Source organism: Phaethon aethereus (genome assembly GCF_964289735.1).
Source record: "Phaethon aethereus genome assembly, chromosome: 17".
Taxonomy (NCBI): domain Eukaryota; kingdom Metazoa; phylum Chordata; class Aves; order Phaethontiformes; family Phaethontidae; genus Phaethon; species Phaethon aethereus.
In genome coordinates this window covers 2,952,860-2,969,610 of record NC_138593.1, presented here as the reverse complement: position 1 = coordinate 2,969,610, position 16,751 = coordinate 2,952,860, and the positions used below count along the sequence as shown (strand labels likewise).

Genomic DNA, 16,751 nt, shown 5'->3' with positions numbered 1-16,751 from the left:
AAAACAGTAGTGGGGTTTTTAAGTTTGTTGACTTCATCTTAATGACAGTATTTCACACTTCACCTCGTACAAAAACTGACTAAGGAATTGTAATGAAAAACAGCCCTGTGGGAACTGCCAGCTAGGTGCTCTGTGCCTCTTGTACTGCCCTGAGTGGAAGACAAACAACTTGCTTCTGGTCATAAAGCACTTTTGACATAATTCAGTTAGAAAGCAGAACGATCCAGCCCATAGGCAAACTTTTATAGCAATAGTTTTTGCTACTAAGAAAACACTGAAAAGTAAAGTTTAAAAAGGCGTTTACTGTAATGCATATATCTTGAGAACCATTTGCCAAATTCTGTTTGTCCACTTTCTTTCACCCTTATCACCTTCCTCTGGTGGGATGTGGAGGCTGGACAATCTCTTTTGTTATGTCTCCGCCAACCCTCACATCTTTGCATTTAGCTGCGAGGGCCCCACAGCTTTGGAATTCACTCCCTCGATGGAATGAAACAGCCTGAATCTACTGACCTTCAGGGTTCATTCAGAGCTCATCTTTTTTTCCAAGCACTAGGAAGTCAGAAGTAGGGAAAGGAGGAATAATTTGTGGGCAACAAGAACATGCAAGGCTTGTCTTCAAATGCCACAGCTTGTCTCTATTTCATGTCAGATATGTAGAACAATTAGATGGGCAATCTTTTTCACATCTGTACAAATCAAAATAAAAATCAGCAACCAAGATAGATAACAGCCCTAACCCAGATGCATACAAGCAAATCCAGTCTTTCTGAAAGCTCCAGCAGCAGCCGGCAATAAACATAACTCAAACTGGAAGAATACAATCCTCCCTAACAGTAAAACTGCATGTTTAGCTCTTTGGAGAGCACACCTGGCGTATCCTTGTTTGTTTTTTTTTTCCTCTGCAATCGCAGGATGTATCACACATTAGAGGAAGAGTACACCAAGGGAAGAATTTCAGGCTTGAACACAGCAGGTTTCAAGTATGAGAAGCCATTTTGTAGTTGGGTTGCCTTGGGAGATCCAGCTTTAATTCAAACTCATTCTGCTGGCTGCTGAGACCATAAATGACTGTACATCTTCGTCTCCAGTCCCCCCAGCATGACTGCCACACTCACTCTTACACAACTGGGGCTGGTTTGCTACAGCACTATGATGGCCAAAAAAACCCACTGTTTCTTGAATGTCACCAGTCCTATACTAATTAGTAAGTGCTGGTTTCTTTGTTTTTCTGCATATGAGTCCAGAATACCAACAATGCAAGAACTGAGCAGAGATTTCTTTTTTTTTCCTCACTGTTCTGCAGTTTTCAGGCAAATGCAGCTTGTGTAAAAACACTAAGAATGCTTCAAAGTATTTCACATACCGTAAAAAAATAGGTGAAGAATAGCATAGCAGGGTGACTTGACTTAACACCAAAATATGACTGACTACATTTGCGATTTTCGGCGTTCTGTTACATACAGATCATGTTGCCTCAAAGAGAAAAGAAATGCAAACACCTTAGTGTGCACTGGTGCAAACTTGCAGTTTAGTAAATGTTTAAAGATGTGCTAGATAAGTCTCCTATTCAAGCCCTAATGAGGATGAGCTCTGGCTAGCATACATATGTGATTAACCACAATACAATTCAAGATGACCGCCGTTCAGATAAAAGAGACAACATCTCTCCAAACAGCATTCTCTCTCCAAGTAACAATCCTGGAAACAGCCAAACAGCCCTCTAAGAAAAACAGCTCCTCTTCTGCTAAGAGTTCACAGATGGACCTTCCTGCTTCTAGCCATACAAGTAACAGCTCACGATGGTCAGAAATATACAGGAAAGCAGTTTCAAAGTTTCATTACAGTAATTTTTCCTCATTCATCTCATTCCTCGCCATTGCGGAGTACCTCCAAGCACAGTAACCAAACTGTTCAGCTATGCTTAGTACATCTGCCAGGCACCGACATGCAAGCTGACTGCTTAACAGCGAACAGAAGTGGAAGCACGGATCATCAGTTATTCAGAATGTCAGAAGTCTAGAATTCATCTTACAGCATGTATTTTATAGACTGCTGTATCTCAAAAGTCACCCTACATATATGTGGATCACCTCATCTACCATATCATGATACATGCAGCCTCCTCCGGACAAGAGACAGTAGTGCCAGAAAAGACCCAATAAAGCATTTTTTCCTCCAAAGCCTGAAGTGGAACGTAAGGTTCCTGCGTTTCATCAGCAAATGACTCGGATCCAAAGGCAAACTGTCCAGTCTCGCTCTAGTGATGGAAGACAGCAGACTATGACACTCATTATTTCAAGCAGTAAATGTCAGGATGATGAGACTAAAGGTTCTCAACGTTTCGGATCGGTTAGGCAGGTGTCGATACTATTTTGATCTTGCTGGAATACAATGCACACAGCATTTATGTATCTACACATCCACAAAACTCACACATTGCATGCCAGCTACTTTTGATAGATACACGTAAGAAGTGGAAATGTAAATCAAATTAAATCATGTTACCCTGCAGAGTGCCAAATAGGAAAGTTTGCTCATGCATTTCACTTCTGTCATTTAAAATGCACATAAATCATGTTTCCAACCTTCTCTCACTCTAGCGACATTTATGCCCAAGTGTGTACAGTTCCTTTACAACATCATTTCAAACTAATAAGTCATGCTCATTTAAATAAAAAATATTACAATGTTGAATGTCCTATAAGAGACTACTGATCTAGAAATAGTAGTATTTTAATCCTCCAGAGCAGCCAGTATTCAACGATTCAGAAGAGAATGGAAATATAAAAACAATTCACCCAACTAACTGTGAAACGGAAAATTCAATTGATTCCATGCAGGAACCATCCAAAGCTCACGTATCAGATAAAATTTGCTCTTACTTTTGTCAGCATACTAAGTCATCAAAAAAATCCTCAAAAGAAAAAAAGCTTCAGTATTTTTACTCTCTTCTCTGGCAGTGAATTCCAGCTAGAGGAAGATGTTGCACCAGACGTGTGGATGGTTCGCAAAAGGGAGAAAGAGAAACAGCCCTAGAAAGGAGGAAAGATGTCAGAATAGCATTAGACTGATATCAGCAGTTGGTAGGAAACTGAAAAGCTGGCTAGTCAAGCCTGTCTGCTGACACTATTTGAAGCTCACCACAGAAAACTGAAACACATACTTCTCCTTCACTATCCAAAGCATTAGTGTGTGACAGAGAGATGGGCAAGGGACTCCAAAACTCTTGCTGTGGATTAGCATTTACTCCTCTTCCACCTCTTTGCAATCCAGTCCAGAATTCAAAAGATGCATTATCCTAACTGCCAGAGCTGCAGAACTCCAACTGGAAACGAAGGCACGCAGCATTTGGTCCTGTTACCTCTTCACTTCCGATGCATGTTCAAAAACTGCTATTTATTTGACTGCTTTGATCATGTTTACAAAGAAAGGTACCTTATTTTCAACGGTCTTCCTTGAGGCGTGGTTATCTATATGTGGATGCATGCTGTGTATGTGTGCGTACACATAAGCATTTTGAGGCCAGGTGTTTGTTGTTTTTTTTTTTTTTTGCCTCAGGAAAATACAGAAGTACATCTAGAACCTGGCCTGTCTGTACATATGGTGTACAACCACAGAAGGGACAGGTACGTGGCCAAAGCACTCTCTTCTTCAAGGTCTTAACAAAAAATCACTGGTGACTTGCAGGAAGAGAAATAGGAAGGCCGAACGCAAATGCATCTGAAAACAACACATCTTGAAGAAAAACAAGCCAACACATGACAGAAAAAAAAGAGACCGTACTTTGAAGATGATCCCATTATCTTGAGTGTCTGAACCCCTGGATCAAGAAAGACCAAAGACCACTCTCCAAAGGCAGTATCATGCTAGGAGGCTTCAGTGAAAGCACACAGCTAACCGAAAGCGGAGCGGAATGCCAGGTGGCAGCTCTCCAGATTTCGGGCACAGGAACAACAGGGAAGCCAATAATGATGTGCGAGCTGAGATCTGAATGTTGAAATGTCTAGGGTGAAATTGCCTCATTACAGAATCCTGCATAACGAGCTATTAAGAAGAAAAAGACATTACATCTTGTGGTTACAGGCACCAAGAAACAAGGTGTCTTTGGGAAGGATCTTGTGCAACATCTACAGCACATCAGCAGCCTGAGTTCTGGAGGCACCACTGTCTGCTACAGCCAGCCAGAGGAAACACACTGGTCCCAGGATGCAGAAGTCGTTACCCATCTCTGATAACGCCCTGACATGCGCAGATGAGGATCTGAAGCCCAGTAATGTTTGTGTCTATGGGATGAGCTCTCACTTCTGCACTTCTTTGATGGAGCACGAGCTGAATGGGTACCGTTGGCACAGTAGGAGCTGAAACATCTCCCCAGCTTTCTCCTTTTGGGGAATTTGTGAACCTCCTCATGCACGGGAGGGAAGATCTGGCTGGTAGAACTGATAGTAGTTGCTTGAGAAGGTGCATATTTTGCTCACTGCCAGGTCCGCAAGTTTTCTCAAGCCAATCTCAAGATGCAGACAGCATCTCTGCAGAGATGCAGTAGTATCTCTGGTTCCTAAAGAGAAGAGATGAAGGCTTCTTCCAGAAGAAATTCCTGAAGCTTTTGTCACTTGCCATTTAAAAACAGCAATTTAAAACCAATGCATATAGAGAGAGCAGTTGTCTCAGATGATGTCTCTCTTCAAGAGAAGCATCTCTTGAAGAAATAAATTGAACAAAAAAGTAACTACAACCTTCAACTTCACTGCCAAGTTGAGCAGAAAAGCCAAAAGGAGGGTCAGAAAAACAGAGGCTCTAACGCAGCAGGAAAAACGACCCTAGAAAGAAGGGAAAGCTCCTGTATTTGGAGGCTGAGAGGAAGCGAGGAACTGGGGTGCCAAGTTGGGTGAGTAGGGTGGAGAGCACAACACTTAAGGGAGCAGGAATTTCCTGTAAATAATAAAGCTCCTGTTGAAGCAAAAATTATTCAGCTTCAGGTGATGGGTACATACACACATGCAGTGCAAATGTAGATTCCGACAAGCGCTCAATGGAGATGTCACTGGCTGTCTAGGAACTAGGCTGTCCAACAGTGTCACGAGTGAAGGCAGAACAAATGGTACTTTACATTAAGGAAACTCAGTGGAGAAGATAAACAAGAAAATGATTCAGGAAAGGTGATACTATAGTCATGTAATCTATAAACTAAGATTAAGGAGGTGGCTTCTGCAGATGAAGCATAATTAAGCTATGAACAAGGTTTGCTCAGGTTTTTATATGAATGTTATATGAAAGGTTGTATACTTCAGGAATATCAAAAGAGACATTTTTGTACCCCCTCTTCTGTAAAAACTTTAAGAATAGATGCTTTCCACCTGGCCACACCTTCTCTCAGATAATACAAAACAAAAATGAGGTTCTCTTTCTACAACACCAAATAGAAGCCTAGAACTGTTTACAAACTGTAAGTGTCCAGCCTCTCTCACTTAGTTTTCTACCCATCTTCTAGAACCTTACACAAGACATGTACATTTTCTACAGAAAATTAGGATACAATCTAGGAGAGGCTTTGCACAAACAAAGAAAAAGATGGTTATCTTAGTGTTTGCATTATTTTTTTAAGAAGAAACTACACCGTGCAACCAGGACTTAAGGAGAGAAATAGCTGGGCTTAGTAACCAAAGAAAAAAAATACTCCAGTACAACAAAATAAACATCACTGTAATTACTACTGAGCACCTATTAAGCGCTTCTTGTTCAGAGTTCAACATATAAAACTATTTTATTACATCATGAGAACCATCACAGCAGTTCCTATTCACTCTTACAGTAAAAGGACATATGCTTGTCAAATACCCCAAACACTATTTCTTCTCTTTTTCTCCTTAAGTTATATTGGGATGGCTTGATTTTTAAAAAATTAAATAATTGGGACTCCTGAGTTCCCTAAACTTCGAGGTGCTCCGGCTGAAACTGAGCAAAATAACTGTGCTTTCACAAAATTAATTTTCTGTCTTTCAGGTATAATTGGTTACATAGTCCTAATTTCCAAAAGTATCAGGAACCTTTATCTAAACTATGGATTATGTGGCTGACAAAGTATATAATTTTAATATTTCTCTCTTAGACACTGTCACTTTTACAAAGAAACTTGCAGGACTTGCTTATTAAAATACCAAATCCTTTATGACTGGGTATTAACAAAATGCAGCCTCAAAAAGACTCTAATAATACCGCATTTTAACCAGATGTTATTAAATATTTACAAAGTTGTAGCATTCTGTAGGGATACGATTATAATGGAAAATTACAGGCATCATTAGACATTCCACCTGTTATGCAGAAAACAACTGAGAAGTCAAAATTGAAGGGAGGTTGTTCTGTCACTACAGCATAGATTGGAATCAAGAACTTTGAATTTTATTTCTCGTTTTCATCACTGACTTATTTTTTATTATGTAGAACCACGCTGTATGCACTTAAGTTTTATAGACCTCATTATCTGCTTGTTTATAAGTGGAAAATAATCACTCCTCAAGGGTGCTGACAGTCTTACTAATTGCAATACATTTTGAGATCATCAAAAGAAATATCGCATACAAGTGGAAAGCATAATGGTTATTTTATAAAAGCATTTATTAATCATCAAGATTTAGTTGTAACTTACTTAATTCCCAGTCCATCCTTATTTCTGAAGATAAGGGGAACTCTGAGAGCTTCTCTTTGCACATACTCAAAAGTAAAATCTGTTTGAATAAAAAAAAAATAAAATCCAAAATCAATTACAATGGCATTGGCACCTCACATTTTCTCAAAATGCTCCTCATTTCCCTTTCCTTACCAAAGAACTCCACTATCACTTAAAGAAAAATATAAAGAGAATGCATATTTTAACTCCAAACCGGAAACCAAATGACAGACAATGCTCTCCCAGCTGCTCTCTATTTTTCCTGTTCACTGATGCACAGAAAATAGAACCCAGTCAGAGTTTGTCAATTAAGGTCTGGGTTGAAACACCCAGGCTGTAATGAAATACCAAATTAACAGTTACAAAGATAATCCTAACTAAATTACTGCAAATCAGCCTAGTACTTTTTGGGCAAATGTGTAGTTTAAACTGTATGTTTAAGTTTATATGTTTTAAGTTATACATTTCTACTTAGGAGAAAACATGTTTTCTTGCGAGCATTATCTGGGTACAGCAGAAAGCCCTGATTCTATGAACCCATAATTTTCTTTTTATGTGAGGGTTACTGTTACTTTCAACATAGTACTTTTTTTTTTTTAATTAATCAGAAACGTAACTGCAGGAGCTGACAGACAGGAATCTTATACAGCTCCTGGCACTTAGGAAAATGGTGAAAAACTAAGTTTTCATGTGAGAGTCACGGTATAACAGACAAGCAAACTGAAAATTAAACACAAGTTTGTTATGTTAACACTGACCAATATCACCTTGTTGCTTCACTCTAAGGATTACACAGAACTGGCCCTTCCTGGGGATTTCTTTATGCAATAGTCTGATACAATAGCAGTGATTTGGGGATTAGAGAGAAAGTTAGAAGGCGGCAATTTGGGTGAGCCGTGACTACACAACCCCACACTCCACTTGGAGCCTTCTGCCACAGAGAGAAGAGGAATTCCTGTCGTGGCCACGTACTGTTTCTATCGCCCTGCTATTCCCCCTTTCTTACAGGAAAAAAAAAGACTTTGAGATAGCATCCATATGCTACCTTAAACCGGAAGACATTGCTTGACTCTTCAGCACTACAAAATACGCTACACGCTCCCAAAGACACTTCATGTGCTATATTCAGGTGCACACAAGTAGTTTAACTTTCCAAGATTCAGCCAGCAATGTACATGCTTCCGGGGAGCACACGAGCACCTCAGACTCGAGCTTGTATTGGCGATGTTTCTCTGCTATAAACACCCATACTGAAAGAAATAGGGGAAGCAGAGGCTAAGCTCCCATGTCTGCAGATGTATTTCCCTCTCTTTTTACAACTTTTTCCTTGCTGTGTTCAGTTATTAATCACGACAAGTAGGGATGTAATATTCCTACTTAAAGTTACCAAATCAGAGCACAGTAATTACCCATTTACAAAAACATTAAAATGACAGAAACTTCATTGCTACTAGTCTCAAAATAAGTATAATGAATAGTCCAGTTACCTAAGGTGACCAAACAAATATTTCTGTCCTAGAGAAATCTTAATTTCTCATAGGCATTCCCATTAAAACTGTTCTGGCTTTAGGTAAGCAAATAAATAAACCACGGGTATTTTTTTAAGGACACTTTCATCCAAGACAGAAAGTCAACAAACATCAAGAATAGTATCGGTGGGAGAAGCAGAGGCAGACACATAGCCTAGCAAACTAGAGAACAAGAAGCTGTGATGTACTGCATTCAAGGCAAAAATCACACCAGTGCCTTGCAGCATCTCGAGGAAAACCTCCGACCCACATTCCTAGTAAAAAAAAAAAAAAAAAAATCAAAGAAGAGTTATCATTAAAAACAAGGACATGGGAACTAAAATTAAATTAATATATAGCTCAACCAATTCCATGTGTTCATATAAACTGATGTTTTTATTCTTGCTAACCACTGTCATTGTTTTGCCTCGCTTGAATTCAACTCTTGGATTTACAGAAAAAAAACCCAAACCAGTAGTAAAAATAAAACCAGAGCAAATAGGAAAGCAGACCTTTTCTTTTTAATGCCCCAACAAAGCATTTAAATCCCTTGTGGGGTCCAACAAAGCAGACACAGACCACAACAAAATAACAAAAGACACTCATTTATTTTCAAGTTCCCTAGAAAGGAGAAAGCTACCCAAAGATTTTGGAGCTGCTGAGCTGGGGAAGCTGTGGATTGCGTTCTACTTAGCATGTAGCAATGGCAGCCTCTGGAGCGTTTGGAAGATGAGGGTAGAACCCAGTATCACTTTCTGGAAAATTAATTAACATTTTCCAGCTAAAAAATAGGTGTCTGTGTGTTGTTTGGAGGAAGAGGGGCCAGGGTTGAGCTTATCTCCTAAACAAACACCTTCCTAAATAAGATAGGTATTTAATTTCTCCACCACGTTAACTTTTCTAAAGGAGCTTAAAATGCTCACGCAAAACTAAGCCTGGGGGAGAAAAGCAAATTTTCTGAACTAGATTAGTGGCTCCATAGTTGTGCCCATTTCAGGAGGATTTACAGCCAGAACTCCTCTTTCCCGAGAAAGCCGGCTTAGAGAGGGAGCCCTGCACGAGGCCGGGGTTTGTCCACAGCCAGCTGGGGGTCGCGATCCGCTGCCCCAAGGCCGCAGCGAAAAAAGGTGCCTCGGCCCCCCCGAACCCAGGGCAAACCTCTCCGCGGGCCGCAGCGCCGAGCCCTCCGCGCCCCGCCGCCTCCCGAGCCCCGCGCCGGGGCCAAAGCCACCCCCCGGCCGCGGGGGGGAAGGGGGGGGGAGTGTCCCGGGGCAGCCCCCGCGGCGGGGCGGGCTGCGGGGGACCCCGGGGCCGCCGCCGCCCCCTCCCCGCTGCTCGGCCCCGGCGTCACCGGATCCGCGGGCGCGAAATACGAACCGGGGCGCGGAGAGACACGTGGAGGCTGCGGGCGCGGAGCGAGCCCGCGTGGGCAGCCCACGCCGCGCCCCGGCCCGCGCAGTTACCTTTGCCGTCCATGGCATGCACGAAATCCCCGCGATACATTTTACTCTTTAATTTCTCTTCCAAATTGAAACTCCTGATGCTGACAATCTCCTCCACGTCCGAGAGGTCCTCGTGCTCGTCGTATCGCCTTCTGCCGATAGACCGCTAGAAAACAAAACCAAAACAAACCGCTACACATTGTGCGGGGAAAATAAAACCTAAAAAAAAAAAAAGTAAAAAGTCGGGGTCGGTGGGGGAGGAAAGCGCATGGATGGTGCAGGACGGTTTGATAAGCAGATTCTGCGGGGAAACCATGAAGACAAGGCAGCAAGTGAACAAAACCTGGACCCGAGCAAGGCACAGCACAGCCGCACGCACAACCTTGTCCATGTCGTGACAGGGAGGCAGGCACGAACGACAGGTGCGTGGCCGCAGGACAACGGCCACCCGGACCGCCGGGCAGGCGCTGCCGTTTACCGGAGACCGGCGTAACTCGCCGAAAATTCGCAAGCTACGGCACCGGTGTGCTTTGCAATCCCGTCGGAAACCGTGACCCGCGGCCGGTGCTCGCTCGCAACCGGATCGTCTTTATTATTATTGTTATTTTTGCACGTGAATACAAGGTAATTCCCCCGGGGGAAGGGAAGGGGGGCGAATCATTTCAGCTGACGCGCAGCAGCCAGGTTTCGGTATTTACATAACCCGAGCGTTTCCACAGTCACACCGGAAGCCGCGATTTAAACACCAGCTCCCTTTCTGCCACGGCGCGAGGGGTGCGCAGCGCCCACGCCGCTCCCCACGCCGCGGGGGGGGGGGGGTGGGTGGCCGTGGGGGAGGGGCAGGAGCGGGTTAAAATGCAATAGGGAGGTGTCGGTGGGGGGAGGCCCAGCGGAGGCCGGTGCCGCTGCCCCGGGCGCGGAGCCGGGGCTGGCGGCGGGGGACGGCCGGCCGCGCAGCGAGGTGGGTTCCCCGGCGGGAGGAGGGGGCCCGATGCACCGGCGGCCCCTTCTCCCGGGAAGAGCTTCCCCCTGCGAAATCCACCCCGGCCGGCAGCCCCACGGACACGCGCGGTGGAGCAGCACAACCCCTTACCCACAGGAGGAAAAAAAAAAAAAAAAAAAATTTATAATCGTCCCACCCTCTCCTTCCCCGCGGTTAAATTCCACCCCCTTCCCCAGTGTCTCTTGCAAACTAAGTCGCTCCGCTGCCTACGCCTTACATGCATCTCTCCCTTTGCAAACAATTAAGCAAAATCAATTAAAAGGCACAAATAGGAAACAGAAGCCAGCTACACACCAATCTTCTTCCAGAGTCTCGCTCTGCCTCCATTTTTTTGGAGAGTTTCATCACTTAATTGTCAACAGTTCCTGTCCTGCATTTTTGGCCCCAGTGGGGAGGAGGAAACACCAAAAGCCATCCAGGTCTCGCTAAAGTTTTGCAATTTTGCACCAGCACTTTTTTTTTGGGGGGGGTGGAGGGGAGGGAGGGGGGCGGCGGCGGCGGCGCGTTGCAAAGCCCTTAAGGAACCATGTTCAGGCGCTGCGTGTGGGGCGGGGGCGCAGGCGTCGCGGTGCCCGGAACGGAAACACCGGTGGGGCCGTGGGGGGTGTCTGTGGGGCAGCGGCGCGGTACCGGTGCTGAGCTGGCCGCCGGCCACGCCGCGCGGCTGTGGTCACGAGTGCGCGGCACGCAGGCGCCGAGCGGCGCGGGGGGGGGGACGGGGACGGGGGAGGGGGGCACGACGGTCCCTGCGTGGGTGCCAAGTGCGACCGAGCGGAACGTGACCTAAAAGTTGAGCGTTTCTTGCTTTTAACCGGGGGGGATTGGGTTCAGCGCCGGCTGCCCGGCCTCGCGTCTTAAACCAGGGCGCAGCGTCGGGAAGGCTCGGCTGAAGAGCGGCGGCTTAGCGTAGGAAACACTGGGAAAATAATCTTATAAGGCGGAGGTCACGGTTCCTTCCCGCGTGGGCTCGGCACGTCGTGGTATGCCCGCCTGGCTTCGCCGCCTTCCCCCTTCCCTCCGCGGCAAGCGTGGGGCTCGGAGCGCTGCTGCAGCATCCGCCCCACGTCCGTCCTGTCAGCACAGGTCCAAGTATTTGGGGTGGATTATTCAGGGTTGAGTAAAACAAACCTGCCTTGGTAATATGCAGGTACAACAGGTAGTTAGAAATCGCATGAAGAAGTAGGTAAAAGTTATATAAAGTATCTACTGATAGAACAAAACAAAAAAAATCTGAAGTCTAGCGATACTGCGGGATCCTAAGGCGGTCAGAGGGCTTCGTTTCTGGAGCACTGATTCACATCTACTTCCAACTGATGCTGAGCAAATATTGGGACCATCTGATGGCAACAGCCCCCAGGTTCCAAAGTGTGGCTCCTCTGAAGTGACATCCTTTACCTCCATGCCTCCCCAAGAAAGGGAACATCAAAGAGTACCTAACCCCGGGGTGGGGGGCTGACAGCTTTGACAGCGCTCTTCTGGTTTGCTTTTTGCAATTTTTTTTTTTTTGAGACTGGTGTTGAGAACAAATGTGTTCCTACCTTCAGTATGGTACTTATTCACTGTTGGCTCCCCAGGGCCAGCAAAAATTGAGAGTGCTCTCATCTAACCAGTACAAACCTCAAAAGCTAATTTCAAACTGTCTTTCCATGGCTTTAATTCTCAGATCAGCTAAACAGAGACTGAAACTTTTTTTTTCTTAAAATAGGGCATTTTTCTCTACTATTCCTGTCCGCTTCTACCAGCAGAAACATATAGCGTCCAGTTACCCTTTGCATACCTAATCAATCACGTTCTAGGCACTATACGAAACGTGTTAAATATTATGCAAAAGATAAAACACATTAAAGTTCAACTTCGTGGGCCTTGCCAGTCATCCCTCTGGAAAGATCCATATTTTAATGAACCATGACAGGCAGATAAAGGTGGAAGAGGACAGAATTCTAACCTGGGATTTAAGGCAGTGAGCTGTTCCTTCTGCATCTGCCAATAACTGTTTGCAGAATCTTGAAAAATCATGTAATCTTTCTTTAACATCTCCCTATTTGCAGATGATTGAACTTTATTATCATATAAGAGTGTTGTATAGGCTATATATTGAAGTGTGGATTCCAGATGTCTATTATAGCAAGTGCGTTATTAATCCATAATCCTGAAAAGATGTATGCATATGTTGACCTTTCAGCCAAGATTACTCAATCTTAAAATTAAACGCATGTGTACATCTGTAGGATTGAGGCCAGAGTACTTGTACGAGATAAATGGATGTTACTAGGGAATCATCAGACAAAAAACACATAATCCATCCATTCTACAAAAGTCCACCAAAAAAGATGGAACAGAAACATAAAAGAAAATCAACTCATTTTTCTAAATTTTTTTTTTCTTTTGGGCATGAACAATCTGAGACTCTTGGCGTGTTAAGCAAACCCACCAAGGACTGTAATAATCACATACACCTGGAAACACCAGAGCACATTATTGAAGTATGGAAGTAAATATGTTTCAGAAATATCACAATTTTAATCTATAGACCTCCAAAAATAGAAATCACGTTTTTAACCTTGTTTCAAGACAAAAATGATTCCTATTAAACTACAGTTCATTTTACCATTGAGGTAATACTGTAATCTGTGTATTAATAACAAAAAACCTGTCTCAGACTTAAAAGAACTGGGGGGGGGGGGAGAAGGGGGGCAGCAAGATGTGGATGAGGAGAATATCCACAGTGGCATTAGACGGGATAAAAACATTTAGAAGCGATATTAAACCCGCGTGCTTCAGGCCACAGGTTCAGTGCTGGCAGACGAGGGTTAGGGCACATTTCCCTCCAAGCAGGCCGTGCCGCAGGTTTCCAGCAGCAGCCAGAGCTGGGTCAGGCAGCGCTTGGTACAGGGACTGGCCAGAGCTGCCGCAGGGCTGGCTTTCTTCGCAGTCAAAAATACAGGAAAAAACACTTCATGTATCAATACTGCAAAAAGGGAGTGGTGATTGTTGGTAAAGGGGCTAGTCTGAACTCTGCTAAAAAAACCCAAAACACTAAAACTTTTGCCAGATGTTAATGTAACTTAAATTATTTAAGATCTAATCATGACAATGTGCTGGATCCTGACCTTGATAGCTTGAAACTAGGAGCTGTCACTTAATTAAACTTGTACTGCAGGGCTCATGCTAAAATAAGAACTATAGCGCAGTGCTCGGGAGGGCTCTGTGAAGAAAAGGGTTAATTTCACCCCTACTGAGCTTTCATACATAGTTATTTCCCACTGGAGAGAATGGACTGAAATAATCTTGAAACATTTTTTCAAGTATATTTTATCCTGTAAGACCTACCCTTCTATACATTACCTTGGGTTAAGACGGAAGACTAGATATTTAACCTCCTCGCTGTTCTATGAAGTTACAAATTATACAATTTTTCTAGACATGACAGATCAAAACTTTTCCTCTGTAGAAATTCCATCAATTAAACTTTAAGCTCTGCTTTAGCTGAGATTTGCAAAGATGCTTGCCTTAGCCTCCTTGCTGCCTGGGACTACTGCCAAACCTTTATTTGCCTTTTGCGACTTCTAATGTGTTGTTTTTAATGCAGATCTACTATAATTTCCATTTTGTGGTAACCTGATTTGGTTTTGGTATGATAACAGGAACAAATGGAAGTGATGATTTGCATGTGAAGCTGGAAATACATTTAAGAAAAACTGCTATGCGGAGGTTAGCACCTTTGCATGCTCAGTACTGTATCACATTAATCATGGTACTCAGCGAACCTATTCTTCTTACTCAGTCCTCCTACAGAAAATAGAGAAGTACATTTTTAGCAGAAAAAAATTATGAGTATCCCTCTGACAGGGTACAGATTTCTCAGGGCTTTCTGGAAAGAAACTTGGACTTCTGCCACCTGCTCCGATTGTGTTCATGCATAAATGAGCCAGAGGATGGGTTGACATTACCTCTAATTAGGGGTAATAACAGCCTGCTGCTGAACGAGCGGGTTCCCTTTCTCTTGCATGCATGTCCCTCATTTCTTCTGCATTAGGTCTCGTGTTCATGCAGCCACAGGGTAAGTCAGTTCAGTGAACTGATCCAGCAGAAAACTCACCCATTAAGAAAAAAAAAAAAGTTGTGTTTTTTTTTTTTCATGAGGGCAATTCACTGAAGCCCTGTAGCCATTTGATCGGTGTAATCTACAGGATGGAGAGGAGAGCGGGGCGAGATGAAGGAAGAGTGCAGGACTACACCCTTTTGGTGGCCTTCCGCAATTGCACTGATCAGAGGCAACATCCAACCACAGCTCTGAACTGCAGCATGATTTCAGGAGAACTCCCTGAAGCAATTTCTAAGAGTTAATCAAGCATAACTGACTGTTTCAGCTAACTCTGGAGTGGCAGTATAGAGGTGTGTAATAATGAGTAATTAGAGTTGGAAATAAAAAAAAAATTATCCTGTTTAGTTTGTACCTCAGAATGGAGACGTAAAATGGAACATAAAAGGGGAAAAGGGTATGCTGCTGCAGTCCTAATGTTTTCATTGCAGAAGAAGGCTTGATCCTTAATTTATGTTTTCCTATATAAACGATTTTTTATTTCTGATAGGAAAGGAAATAATGCTTATTTTAAAGCTACAATGCTGTGGCTTGGAAGCTTAAAACCAAACATGGGTTTGGTTTGGAGAAGTGGATGGGATGAGATGAGATTTCTTTACTGCTTCAGTAGGTCCTTTTCCGTACTGTTTCCCTGAATGAACTATGAACTCAACAGTACATCAGTGTGCAATACTGTTGTATCTTTCAAAGTCCTTCCCGATAAAGTTGAATAGGAGTGATGGACAGAAGAACGGAGAAACAGTGAGTTCAAAGAGTCTATTTTAGTACAATTATTTAGAAAGATACTTGAAGTCCTCCTCAGCTGTATGTCTCTTGCAGGTTTGTTGGGTTTTTTTTGAGAAATCTGATTTTAGGGAACAGGTCAAGACCTAGGTATTACTTGTGCAGTAGTACTCACCCATGATGTTACAGTTCAACTGTAATTTTGCACAGAAACCAGAAGAAATAGTGAACAATCAGTCTTGGTTACATACATGTGCATAAACATTTTTCATAGCTTATGAGCAGCAATGCAAAATATTTTTAAATATATGATTCCAACAGAAACTAAATGACGGAGACTTAAATGTTTGCTTGAGATGTGGAGGAAATGTTACATTACTGGTTTTTGATGGTTATCGTATCTCCCAAGTAAAATGTGGTAATGAAATGACAGTATGGTTGTTACTCATTGCTTTGCAATGTGGTGCTCAGACTGAGCCTAAGGCATCAGTGGGAGACACAGAAAATGCTGATTGTGGTGATGTAGTCTTCTGGGTTTTTTTTAGGAACAAAGTAGTATTTTATAACGCTAACATGCTGAACTTTCACGCAAATGGATCCTCTACAGTAGTACTGTCACCCGTAGGAGAGAAAGCAGGTGGCAAACACTCTATGGAGTCGTTTATACAACAGCAAAAGCTTTTATGGAAAGACTAAGTCAAAGTCACAGAGGTGTTTTTCATGCCCCTGCAGATAAAAATCTAACCAAAAGTTGTTTATAAGAAGAGGACAACTCCCATTTATTTCCTGAGAAAGGAATAAGATCAAATCTACCTGGTAAGAAACGGTAGTTTCAGGGAATGCTTCTGAGGACTTCAAATCGTTAAGGTTTTTTTCTTGGATGCTTCAACCACACTTCTTAAAAGAATACCATGTAAATGAACAGCGTTAAGTGACCTATGTTGGTATAGATTGCCATCACCTTTACTGTGAATATGTAAATGAATGACCTTGCAAATCAGAGAAAGGTGTGAAGAGAAGAACAAAGCAAAAATGTTAAAGACAATGTGACGCATTTTTCCTACTTGTAAATAAGGTGGAAGGTTTCAACGCAATAATAGAAAATCACCAAAGCTTTTGATTTCTAATAGAACTAGCATTGCAGTGATTCAGCTCCTATGTGACCATCCATGTGCCTGTAAATAGTAAAAGTACCCTTGTCCAGTATTATTTATATTGTTAAAATCATATTTTTCTTACTAGAAATCGATAGCAACAGGTTTCTTTCTTATACGTCCCTTAATTCTCCAGACACCCAAGT

The 16,751-nt window shown here is 43.1% G+C and overlaps 1 protein-coding gene across 2 annotated transcripts in view; it reads right to left on the bottom strand.

Moving 5' to 3' along the window:
* KDM2B (lysine demethylase 2B) overlaps positions 1-10,971 on the bottom strand; it is a gene marked incomplete at both ends in the record, with an annotated part of 116,944 nt that extends 105,973 nt beyond the window's left edge. Inside the window, 3 exons of one of the 2 annotated variants that reach the window (XM_082007833.1) lie at positions 6,653-6,731; positions 9,645-9,789; positions 10,921-10,971. In XM_082007833.1, coding sequence (XP_081863959.1) covers positions 6,653-6,731; positions 9,645-9,789; positions 10,921-10,971 — 275 coding nt within the window. The remainder of the gene's footprint in view (positions 1-6,652; positions 6,732-9,644; positions 9,790-10,920) is intronic. The other variant, XM_082007834.1, reaches the window with a different exon arrangement.
* Positions 10,972-16,751: the final 5,780 nt, after the last annotated feature.